Source organism: Montipora foliosa, chromosome 8 (assembly GCF_036669935.1).
Source record: "Montipora foliosa isolate CH-2021 chromosome 8, ASM3666993v2, whole genome shotgun sequence".
Taxonomy (NCBI): Eukaryota; Metazoa; Cnidaria; class Anthozoa; order Scleractinia; family Acroporidae; genus Montipora; species Montipora foliosa.
The window spans coordinates 39,470,209-39,482,987 of record NC_090876.1 but is presented as its reverse complement, the minus strand read 5'-3'; the positions used below and the strand labels follow the sequence as shown (position 1 = coordinate 39,482,987).

At 38.8% G+C, this 12,779-nt stretch overlaps 1 protein-coding gene across 1 annotated transcript in view; it reads left to right on the top strand.

Moving 5' to 3' along the window:
* Positions 1 to 9,064, top strand: part of LOC137968150 (trichohyalin-like) — a 25,063-nt gene extending 15,999 nt beyond the window's left edge. The window contains exons 5-6 of the mRNA XM_068814776.1: positions 67 to 666; positions 4,608 to 9,064. Of these exons, the coding sequence (XP_068670877.1) occupies positions 67 to 666; positions 4,608 to 4,702 (695 nt within the window). The 3' untranslated portion in view covers positions 4,703 to 9,064. The remainder of the gene's footprint in view (positions 1 to 66; positions 667 to 4,607) is intronic.
* The last annotated feature ends 3,715 nt before the right edge of the window (positions 9,065 to 12,779 follow it).

Here is a 12,779-nt window from a genome sequence, read left to right as displayed (position 1 = left end):
GGACAAGATTTGTTTTTTTCCCCGCATCACATGTATGCTAAGAGAGTAATTTTCTTTTTTTTGCAGATGAGTCTTGTTCTCGCTGTAAGAAACTGGAAGGAAAACTAAATTTGATAACTAGCGAGAGGGATTCAATGAGAGAACAGAACCAAAATTTGGATGAGGAAGTTCTGAACTTGAACAACAGAATTAAAGAGATGAGCGAAGATAATCAACGAGAAAAACTAACATTACACAAAGAACCGCAATTCTTGAAGGAAGAACGCGAAAACCTGTCGCGGGAGCTTGAGGAAGCGAACGCCCAACAGCAAGATGAGACGAAAATTCTCCAAGCCGGGAAGAATGGGGAGCAAAAGAACCCGATGAAGAGGCAAACATCGGATGTCCATAAGATTACGGTACAGTTAATGAGCGAAAAGACTCCCTTTGAAAAAAGCCAAGAAGAATGGGAGCAAACAAAGAAGAATTTGGCTCGCAAAAAGGAAGGGGAGAGCAAAGCAAAATTGGAAACTAAGAAGCAAATTAATAAGTCAAAATATGAACTTAAGAAACAAGATACGCACTTGAGTGAAGGAATTTCGCGCCTTGGCGAAACAACCAATGCAGAACGACCTAGAAGCAAATCTCTAATCAAAGAAGGACAGAGATTGAGGAATGTGCCAAGATGTAAGTGTCAAGTGTATTTGCGCCACCCTCGAAACAAAGGCGTATATATATGTTTACATATGCATTTTAAAATTGTAGTACTACATGTATATTGCCTGAAAAGCCCACATCGGGAGTTGCAATGAAGATGTATCTTTGCAATATGTACAAATTATTTTCAACATAGTTTTGCACTCTTTTAATATCACTCACAATTAATTGTAACTCTACGTGCTTCCCCAGAGGCCACGTTCCTTCCAGTTAGTACACAATACAACGATCTCTGGCTAGCTTCCAATTAGCGAGTGTGTAATTCTAAAAACGTACGGTCATTAGGGACGAAAATGTTAAGACCGATTCATCCTCAGTATAAACTAAAACGATATTTTCGCGACGAAAGTGCTAATTCAATTCTTTCTATCTGAGAGCTTCACCCTACATTTCTGAATGTTCGCAGTCAGAAATGTTAGTGTCCCAAAAAAATCCTGAGGGAACTAAGCTTTATTCCGTACGAAGTAAATATATGCATTTAAAGTGCGAATTATGGACGAAAGGGTTGAGCGAGTGATCTTAGCACTTATCTGGACAGTTTAAGCAATTCTCTTCTATAGGCACCTGAAAAATCCAAGCAGCTTCCGGCAACGGGATTCGAACCCATGACCTCCTCGAATCCTGAGCAAGTCGCCTGAAGTTTTCAGGTGTTTAAGAGACAATTTAAATTGTTCAGATAAGTCCGAGGATCACTTTACTCTTTTGTTTATAATTATGCGCTATTCTTTTGCAAACATTTTCTTGTTTCGCCATAGGAAACCCAAACTCTCTGTTGGTGACAATGTAGGGTTTAAAAGGGGAATTTGTACGAAATTGTGAATGAAATCGATGAAACTTACCAAAAGGATTGAATATAACCATAACCTACAAAGCATTAAATGAAATGTCTCCGACTTACATTTGTGATCTACTGCAAGTTCATTACCCAACCCAAAATCTTCGTTCTGCATTCAGAGGTAGGACTGTCATTGGTTGTTACTGATCGTGAGACCCAGGCTTGCGGTGCTTGCACTCATACTCTCTGGAATTCCAGAAACTTGCCATGGTTTACTCGTCAACAGGCGTCACCAAGGCGTCACCAAGATAGAAAGCTGACACCGCCATCTTAGCTCCGATCGACCCAAATCATGCACGATTTTTTTTCACGAAAACCTAATCCAATCGGTGAATAAGCAGAACTGGCTCGTGAAATAAGAGATGCCCGAAACCAAGAAAATCCCACTAAAGCCTCTCCAGCCAGCTTAGCGAATACAGCAGGGTTCATGAAAGTCGTAAATCGACCCTTAAAATGAATTTCGGTATGCGTGGGCATCACAACCTGGTCAGTTTGAAAAACGACGGTTAAACTTGGAGTGCCTGAGAATGTGCAGCTACAGAGAAAGAGCGAGCACCGCAAGCCTGGGTCTGATGATCACGTACTACAAATGACAGTTCTCTGGATGCAAAACAGACGTTTCAGGTGGGGTAATGAACTTGCAGTAGATCACAAATGTAAGTTGGAGCCATTCCATTTAATGCTTTGTAGGTTATGGCTCTATTAATCCTGTTTGTAAGTTTCATAGATTTTCATTTGCAATTTCTTACAAATTTCTAGACTTGAACTTCGCTCCAAATTTGTCCTTTATTTCCCCATATGAAGCCTCCATTGTCACAAATTCAAAGCCTGGGTCACCTGTGGTTTCGATTAAAAAAACAAAGGCTAATAGCTTTTTATAATAATAATAATAATAATAATAATAATAATAATAATAATAATAATAATAAGGAAGGTTTGTCTTGAAAACAAAATTTATCAGCCGTGTCGTGCCCTAGGATCATAGTTTGGACCCGGCCCTTCAGGAGTATACAGCAGACTAAACAGCAAGAATTCACGTCAAAAAAAAAAAAGAAAATAACTAAATATATATAATAATAATAATAATAATAATAAAAAGAAGTGTGCAGTCATGCATGTTAAGCGAGGAAGTCTGGTCTCTGATGTGCTGAGAGTATGAAGATCGATGACTTGAATCCCATCAACTAACCCTAACCCTAAACCCTAACCGTCAAGGCCAACAGGATGAAAGGGAGGATCATCGACAAGGAAAGAAAGGGAGTCAAGCTTCTGGACTTGAGCTGCCCGTGGGTAGAAAATAGAGAGGAAAAAGCTCTGGAGAAGACAAGCAAATACAGAGCAATCCGTTGGGAATTGCTGCAAACATACCCCGACTACAAAGAAACACAACACAACATCATCATCGATGTCTTCGGAGGGTATTCTCATGACCTCACCCAGACTCTCAAGCAGCTAGTTGGAAATAGATATAGATCAGTCGTAGCTCAGATGCAGATATCAGTTGTTACAAGTTCTCTGCAGATCCCCTGCTCGTTTAAAGTTTTAATCGCACTAGGGAACAGTATTTTCATAGATCGCATTTTGGATAGTACATTGCTTTTTGTTATGTTTTTTGTTTTTGTTGTTGTTGTTGTTGCTTTTATTAGGACTTTACTTGAACTCGCTTTAGCCTTTCAAGATCTAGTATTTGTTTTACGAGTTTTTATAAATTTACCATTAGCATAAGGTTTTTTAGTCTCGCGGTACAGGGCTACATAGTACAGTTAATAGCCACCTGTTTACTGTCAGTATGTTAATCTGGGCAACCAGTTGTTTTTATATAAACTGCTCATAATAATAATAATAATAATAATAATAATAATAATAATAATAATAATAATAATACAACTTTATTCACAATTTTCAGCTTCCTACCTACTTAAATACACAAAAACAATAATCATTCTTGATTGTTCAAATTTCCTCGCACTGCGCAAATTTAATACATATACTTAATAATAATAATAATACTAATAATTATTATTATTATTATTATTACTATTATTACAATACACTATTTACAATTTTTTTCGATCAAAAAGAAGAGCACTTAGATTTGGTCAGAAAAAAAAATTCAATTGATGAACGAGACAAATAATAATCTCGTATAAGAACTTTGTTAACAACAGTAACAAAAATGTTTCATGATAATAATAATAATAATAATAATAATAATAATAATAACTTTATTAGGAACAGTTCACATACTAAGGAAGGTTTTGTCTTAAAAGCAAAATTTATCAGCCGTGTTGTGCCCTAGGACCATGGTTTGGACCCGGCCCTTCAGGAGTATACAGCAGATTGAACAGCAAGAATTCACATCATAATAGTAATAATAATAATAATAATAATAATAATAATAATAAAAATATTGATACTAATAATAATAATAATAATAATAAAAAAATAATAATAATAGTAATAATAGTAATCGTAATAATAATAATAATAATAATAATAACTGCTTTTACTTAGAGAGGGAGAGGCAATAACCTATCACAGTTTTCTAACTTGCGGCCCTCTAATCCAGATCAAATTGGAATTTGGAGTGTTGGTTTTTGAGGAAAGGGGAAAACCGGAGTACCCAGGGGAAAGCCTCTCGGAGCAGAGAAGAGAGCCAACAACAAACTCAACCCACTTAGGCCATCGAGTCCTCTAAGACCCTGCAGGCCACATTCGTGGAAGGCGAGTGCACTCATCACTACGCCAACTCTGCATTCCTAGACAGTCACCCATCCAGAAACTCACCCTACCCACCAGGGTCCGGTTATTCTAAAGTTGATTGACTTAATTAATCAAGGATTAGCGTAAACTTTTGTTTCATGTTTTCAACCTTTTTGGTGAAGTTCTTTTTGCTCATTTTTGTTTTTGATCACCATTCGGGAATCAATGTCAACCCCGTTTGCCAACCGTACGCCCCAAGGCTGCTGGACTTGTGAGTGAAAGTAAGAGACATCCATTTAATCATGAATAATTAGCGCGAAAAGGAAGTTGAAAAGTACTTTATCTTTATGTTTTCCTTGTCTAATTGATACAGGGGGTCCAAACTACAAGAGGACTTCTCACAAACATGGAGTTCCCGATCTCTGCCTTCGCAACAATTTTCGGTCGCCCGACTCGAGTAAACCCTGAAAGCACTAACGCATCATCACCACGAATGATCGCAACCAGATCTTCTGATTACCAAGGAAAGACGGCAGATCTGTTAGAGAATCGGAGAGAAATCGGTAGTGGAACTAAAAACGAAGAAAATTCCTTGTGGTCGTGTGTGGACTCGACCGCTAAGTACGTCTTGTGCCTCACATACTACACTTAAATTAAACGCGTAGGCGGAGCGATCGCGAGTCACTGATGCATTCTCAACTGGCGTCTGGAGGGTTCGCTCGATGGTCATAGCTGGAAAACGCTGAAAGGACATGAACATGACAACGGGCTTAAGGGTAATCAACGTGGTCGGTCGATGGAGAACCGGGCGCCTTCGGTACTTTAGGATTTTTCAGACGGGCAAGAACTCTTCGGGCAGATTTGTACGGAACTCAAAATGAAATGTGCAGTTAAAGTTTTAGTTATTCTCAAATCTGCAAGGTAACACCTTGTAGCGCGAACAAAGCAATTTTGGAAATCTATATGTCAATTTCATTCACGAGCCCAGAACACTTTTTTCCTTTCACTCTGAAGTCGAGTATTATCTGGGACTTACCGAAGTCCCTTGGAGACCGATTTAACCTCGCAATAAGTCCGAACACGGAATAGACCTGTTGTTTTCGACATATCACAAGGAGCCAACGTAACGGTTTCCTGAGTGTAACGGAATGTCCCCTCAGCAGAGCCGTAGCCAGCTGCAGTATGAGGCAATCCGAGGCACTTGCCTCAGTCATTTTTTGGGTTTTTCCTTTTTTTTTATTTTTTATAATGCGGAGTACCAGCTGTGCCTTTAAAGTGCTACTATGACAACAACAACAACAAAAAAAAAAAAAAAAAAAAAAAAGAAATCGCTTCCTTTCTTTCTTCATGTTTTGAAAGTGTGTTTGCTTAGCACCTGACTGGCAACATTTTGAGCTTTGATTTTCATCCATAGGCTGTTTACTCTGAGCGTAAATTTTGGATTTCACGGTCCGCCTTTACTCACGTTCAAAACTGACCTATTGGACCCAGAGCGTTGGATGTAGGGAACAGTGACCTCATTTACTCACTAGCTTAAAATTTCAGCGTGTAAAACATCGCTTATTTTATATGCAAAACATGAATTTAAAAGTCTGAAAGGTCGAAACTGCCAGCGTGCTGCATATTAATCATGTCAGCCGCGTACACGCACATTGCGTTCTTAAACTAGCGAGTCTTTGACGTCATTTTCACCAGCTCTCCCAAGATTTTAAAAATAGTAATGGCGGACCATTAAGTAAGACAATTCCAGTTAAAATTAACAGGTGCTGTTTTGAAATCAAGGTTTAAAACTTGGGTCACTTACTTTAGTGTTTAGTTAACATAGTTAACTCCAAAGGAGAAGAAGAATTGTTTTTTTGGGCATAGCACTTTAAATGCAGGTATCAAAAACACTGTAAATACCTACAAAGGGAATTTAACCATGAAAATTGCCTCAGCCGTAATTTTTTTCTGGTTACGGCCCTGCTCAGGTAGGGGGGTGGAGTCAAGAGGTCAATCATTTCTCGCTGTATTAGCAGCCATTGCATACTAGATACTGTTCGGCCATGATACGCTCATACGTTAATCAGATGCCTTGCATGTATTGTGTTGTTATGGTACCAGTCTGACCAAATGAGGTTTTTTTAGCTAATATAGTGTTCGCAGGGTTTTAATGACATAGCCACGTCCTTTTCATCATTAAATTACAAAATGATAGTGTAAATACCCGTTGAGGATATGATAATTCTAGCGCTTGGAGTCGTCATAACCACAGTTCAAATTGACTCGTATCTTTCACAACCATTCATTAAAATGGTTACAGATACACAAAAAAACTCGCAACTGCTAGCTGGCTTAATATCTCAGATGGATAAGCATTTTAGCGGAGCTGGGTTGCATTCCATCATGTTATATCGTTCGTTTATGTGTTCGATTCGTGTGTAAGCGTGGATTTTTTTTCCAAGCTTCCTTTGCAACTCCGGCGGTTTCAATACATGTACAAATAATGAGAATTCTTTCTGATTATCAGTAATTAAGCGATGATCAACATTGTTTCAGACAATCTCGCTCATGTGTAACTCAACTTCTCCAACTTGTTCACGACCAGTTTATTACCCTCAAATAGCGTGGCTTCGGTGGATGCAGTTTTCATAGATTCTTCATAGGCCTGTGACAAGGTCTTCCGCATACACCTACTATTTAAACTTTAGCTGTATGGAATCAACGGTCAACAATTATATTGGATTTCAGATTTCTTGACTACAAGAACTAACGGTCATTCATCAGGCCGGTCTGAGCCGGTAACATTTGGCGTGCTTCAGGGAAGTATTTAAGGACCTCTGCTTTTGCTTGTTTATACCAACGACTTTCCCTTGGCAATTAACTGTAACTGCGAACTCTTTGCTGGCGACAGTATCCTGTATCGGAAAGAAACTTCGGAGTCCGATTGTTCAGAACTCCAAAGTGATACATCCATGGTGCCTATGGTTGGTGTCATTCCTGGCTCGTTTTTGAAGTTCAAGGTTCTGCAAATATCAAAAGCAAATGACTATATTATCATGACTACTGGTTTTCTGACAAGCCCTTAATCAACAATCGTAACATAAAAAAAAAACAACAACAAAATGCTCACAGCGGTGAAAGAGCTCTAAGAATTTGTCATACTTGAACCGGCTGCCTGCGAATCCGTGCCATTTTGTTGCTTTTCTTCGCTTATCGATCCAACATAACGTTTTGTTTTCAGTCATTGTGGTTCTGCTAGGCTTACCTACAAAAATCCAGGTGTGGACAAGGTTAGGTGTCCCTTGCCATTTTGATACCGTAATTCCTTTTACAATGCATTTCTGAATGCTTAGGAGCCAGCCAGTAAACTTCTCGTGATAAAGTAAAAACAAACATACAAACAAAACATGTACTTGCATGACGGATACGAAGACAAGCATGGTGCTAGTTCGTTGAGCTTGAAGAAAAGCGTGAACAAAATGGCGCGAATTGGTACGTAAGTAGCAGTTTCATTAATGATATGCATTGGTCATTTGTAATTTGATGTGAGCATTTTGTTTTGATTTAAGAGTTGTGGGCCACCGTCCTATTAATCTTTCAACAGTCTTCTATCATCAAACACACATCTCATCGAAGGAATTTCTTTCAAAAAGGGTTTATTATTGCTCAGTACGCACGCTATGACTGGCCAACTGAGTGGGCCGCATCGTACAATAGGGCCCGGTAAATAAATTTGAAATTTTTATGCAACATTCTCAGACGAGTAAGTTTTTCATCATGTCGTTTATGTTGAATAAACTTTAAAAAATAAACTTCTTGAATCTTGCAAGCAACTATTTCAAAAAGCCAAGAAGATTTATTTTTGGATTTTGAAGCATGTCAATCATTTGTGACATTGACCTCGCGAGGCCGTGAGGACAAAATCAAACGTGTTTGATATTTTTCGCCTCGCGAGGCGAATTCCTCATCGTGCGCGGCCATCGTGAGAATCGAGTTGAGCTTGGTCAATGAAGCATCCAATAAAAATACATGGCATACTCACGTGACTTCAGTGACGTCGGAATTTTTTCCTCCGACACCATCCTGAACCGCTGGAGTCACGTGAGTATGCCATGGATTTTTATTGACTGCTTGATTAAACCAAGGTCAGCTCGATTCTCACGATGGCCGCACACATTGGGGAATTTGTCTCCCGAGGCCTAAAATATCAAACACGTTTGATTTTATCCTCACGGTCTGGCGAGGCGAATTTCTCACCACAATTTCCCCGGACACGTGAGGAAATGAGCAAACCGCCTGGCGAGGCAGTTTGCTCAGCTCTTTCCTCAAGTGTGCGGCGCGCGTTAGAGATATATAATTAGCAGTAATCAAGGATTAGTCAGGCGCATTTGATTCCCGTTTTGTGATAGACGAGCCATTTGAAGTAATTGTATATTTGGGGAGAATCGTTTTGTGCACTTTTCTAGAATTTGTCCGGCAATGAAGGTATTACTATAAGCATTTTGACTGTTGTCTTGTTGTTAACAATTTTATTAAAAACAATTATGGAATACATGTGCTATAATGCAACATCACTTTTGTGATACATCACTAACCTTTCTTGCTGGATAGCCAGCAATTTGAACAGCGTGACTCCCAAGCGTGTACAGCACGGGGTATCGCTGGATGGTCTCCCAGTTCAGGTATTAATCACTTCCAACAGGATATGACTTACCTGGGCAAGCCGTAACACTATCACAAGAGATCGAGGTTATTTAGTACAGTACGAAAGACAACCCGAACAAAGTTAATTTCATGGCGATATTCGCCAGAGTTAGACGGATGTTATTGCTATATTTCGATTTACTTCAAAATCATCATCATCAGGCGAATCAAGGTTTAGAGAGCGCGTGATTTAAATACAGGAGACTTATTTAAATAATAATAGTTCGCGGCTAGCTTTTAAGCCAGAGTTAATTGCAGACTGCTTAGTTTTTATATAGAAAGCTTCTTTAAATAAAAGAATATTCCAGTTGTTGTCCATATCAATTATGCTGGTACTGTCCCTGACTGTATTCAAGTAGAATTCCTTAGCGTTAAGGATGGAATTATTACAAGGGAAATTAGAAAGTGACAAAAGGTGTTGGTAGTTTTCACAATTATCCAGATCGTAACAAATAGCAGTGTCCTTGTCTCGGGCATGTTCCATTGTGCGTTCGTACAAGGTGCGCTCAGTTTTCCCTTGTAACTAGAATTACAGCAAGGGCAAGTAAATTGATAAACAAGATTAGATTTACTTAATAGCAGTTAGGGACAATACCAGCATAATTGATATGGACAACAACTGGAATATTCTTTTATTTAAAGAAGTTTCTATATAAAAACTAAGCAGTCTGCAATGAACTCTGGCTTAAAAGCTAGCTGCGAACTATTATTACTTAAATAATTCTCCTGTATTTAAATCACGCGCTCTGTAAACTTTGATTTGCCTGATGATGATTTTGAAGTAAATCGGAATATAGCAATAACATCCGTCTAACTCTGGTAAATATCGCCATGAAATTGACTTTGTTCGGGTTGTCTTTCGTACTGTACTATTTGAAATTGTCGGCTGGTCCCAGATCGAGGTTATTTGCGCCACAAAAACATGGCGTCCAAACGCTAAAATTCACTCCATGCACAAATTCCATAATACACCTCCTTTAGCCCCAACATTTGGCATACAATTGCAAACAATGAATATGCAAAATGTTTGCTGGGCTAAAAGAGGTGTATTATGGGATTATGCAAGTAGTGAATTGACCAATTTCGATATATTAAAATTCAGTCCAAAACAAAAGACATCATCTCGAGGCTCTGGGGAATAAATATAAGGATTTGTATGAGTTTATTCCCCAGAGCCTCGCAATGATGCCTTTTGTTTTGGTCTGAATTTTAATATATCGAAATTGGTCTATTGTATGGCATCACGATCGATACCCGAGGGACATCCTGCGGGACTGACACGATTAGAATGCGTTCTCCTAGAACGCTAAGGGTCTTTGGATTGTGTGTTTGTTTAAGTATATATAGTTGTAATAAATTATACTCAAGTATAAGCTGACGCTTCAGAGGTCTAGATTACGGTAAAACAAGGCTTTGCTCAACGCTTTCTTTCAAGCTTGAATCAAACGCGATCTTCCTTCGGTCCAAAGGTGAATTTACCCGAATTCTTCACGTGATCGAAGGGTCCAAGCCTCGTGATCACAAAGCGAACAAAGCTGTCGAGAACGCATTTTATGAATGTGGAAGAAAACAGGAATCAGTGGAAAGTCGACTGGAAGCTCGGTATATACATGCCACGCATGCGTGATAGCAATGTCGAGGTCAGGATTGCCGGCTCCTTTTGGATGCTCGCAATAAATAAATGAATAAAAGAACACTGGCCCTAAAGACGATCGAGCTGAGTCCTCAGTAACCCATCATTTCAATAACAAAGCAGCTACTGATTCATGCCTCGGCCCATCAATATCGGGCTTTCGTGACAATAATTAAAGGAGGTGCTTCACTGCAATTCATTGGTCTCTGAACTCTATTTTTATTTTCATCTGAAGAAAACTGGACATAAATTGCAACTAGCCTGATGCGCATGTCCTTCAGAGCTTACTTGTAGTCGGTTCCTGATTTTGATTAATGTCAATATCGTCGTCTTCAGTCAAATTTTACTAACTCGGAGACTGAGTTGTATCTCTGTGTGTGTGGCTTCGTCGTGTGAGAGAGCAGCTCTTGGTAGAAATTATTTTCGCAAACTTTGTAGCAAGGCTCATAGAATAGAGGTGAGTGCATAATTCATTCTTATTAATTACCTCAACGAAGTTTAATTTAATTGTTTGAGCTTTCACTGAAATCCTTATAGACAAATTAGAACTGGGTATAGCAACTGGGCATAGAATTTAAGGACCCTAACGCTAACCTAACAATCTTAGTCAAATCAACAAAATTTTCTTTGAATAACCGATGAATTGAAGCAAACATTCTCTAGAGGCATAGATCACAACGGTGTAATGTGTAAATGGTAGTACACGAACAAAAGAAGTTAATAAGATATCTATTCGCTTCTTCAAAAGAAAAGGAAGCTAATTACCGTCATCAGCGTACCCTTTCCTGTTTTACCAAATTGGTGAGCCTGTAAAAAGGAATCTTGTCTTTCATTGCTGATGAAGACACTACACAGTTATTTCGTTGGGTCCTTGAATTGAACCTTTTTCAAGCTTAACTCCACAGCGGTCAAGCTAATTCTGATTGCCAACCTGGTTACAGGGTGAACCTCAACTTTTGTTACAAAGCAACACTCTTAAAACATAACCAGTGAAGAATCGTACAAACATAACCACGGTCCAGTTCACACGTATTAAGCACGGTATAATAAAGCCTATTTTGTTTCCAACGCTTGCAAATTTGCCATATTTGACAGAAAGCTCGCACTCTACTTGTCCGGCAAAGTATTTTTGACCGGTTATGATTAATATTAACAGTAACGTTATACTTCAATCAGAGGTAATGATGTCCATCCGTGAAAGCGCCCGCAAACGAGGAAACATTGTTTCCCGAAGTGTTTCCTCGGCGTTCAAAGAGGAAACATTTGCTGAGGAAGCAAAATGTTTCTGAACAAATGCAGAAGTATTTTTTGTTCTCGGGAAGCAAATTTTGCTTCCGCAACAAATGTTATCTGGGGTCGCAAACAGGGAAACATTTGCTTCTTCAACAATGTTTCCTGGTTTGAGGGCGCCTCCATAGTCACAGATTATTCAAATCGAAACCGTAAATGAAACCGATATTACAAATGATGATCATTTAAGCTCGTGATTTCGTTATGGGGATAACATTTTGGTTTGCCTGTGATAATTAAAAACAAGATTGGACGAGCTCTCGACCACTTTTATTATTTCGGTTGTTCTTAAAGCAAGATTCCTTACAGGTCCCTGCTTTGTTTTGTATGCAGAAGTGATAAGTAAAACTTTACTTATACTTTTCCGTCAAATTAATAATTATACCTAAAAGCTGAGCTGATTTCCACAAAAAGCGTGTGGTTACAATAGTTTGAACACATGGAATAAAACTCAGTCTTTACAATTATTTGCAGGTTGTTAACATTTTGGCTAAACTATACAAAATACAGGGTCACTTATGTCCATATCATTTAATAACAAAAGCTCCTAATTGCTATGTGTCTCGTACAAAGCTTCTACTAATTTGCATGTGCTGGCCCTTAAGGCGCTGAATTCTCCAGTTGCTCCCAGGAGACGAGCAAAAGTCCCATAAAAGTTAGTAACATTCACCCTATTGTCAACTATGTGTATACCCAAGCGTTTTGAATATATATATGTCCATAATAAATACACCTTTTACTGTTTAATAACCGCACAGAAACCTTCATTCAAGCGAAGAAGCATCGTCATTAGTGTGAAGGAACTCAATAATCAAGAGTGGGATGGAACGTTCATTAAGCGTGATTTATTACCACGGTTACAATTTACGCTCAGGCTCACAATAGTACCACGCCTCTACTAGCAAATGCAAAAGACTTAATGATTTTGTGACTGTC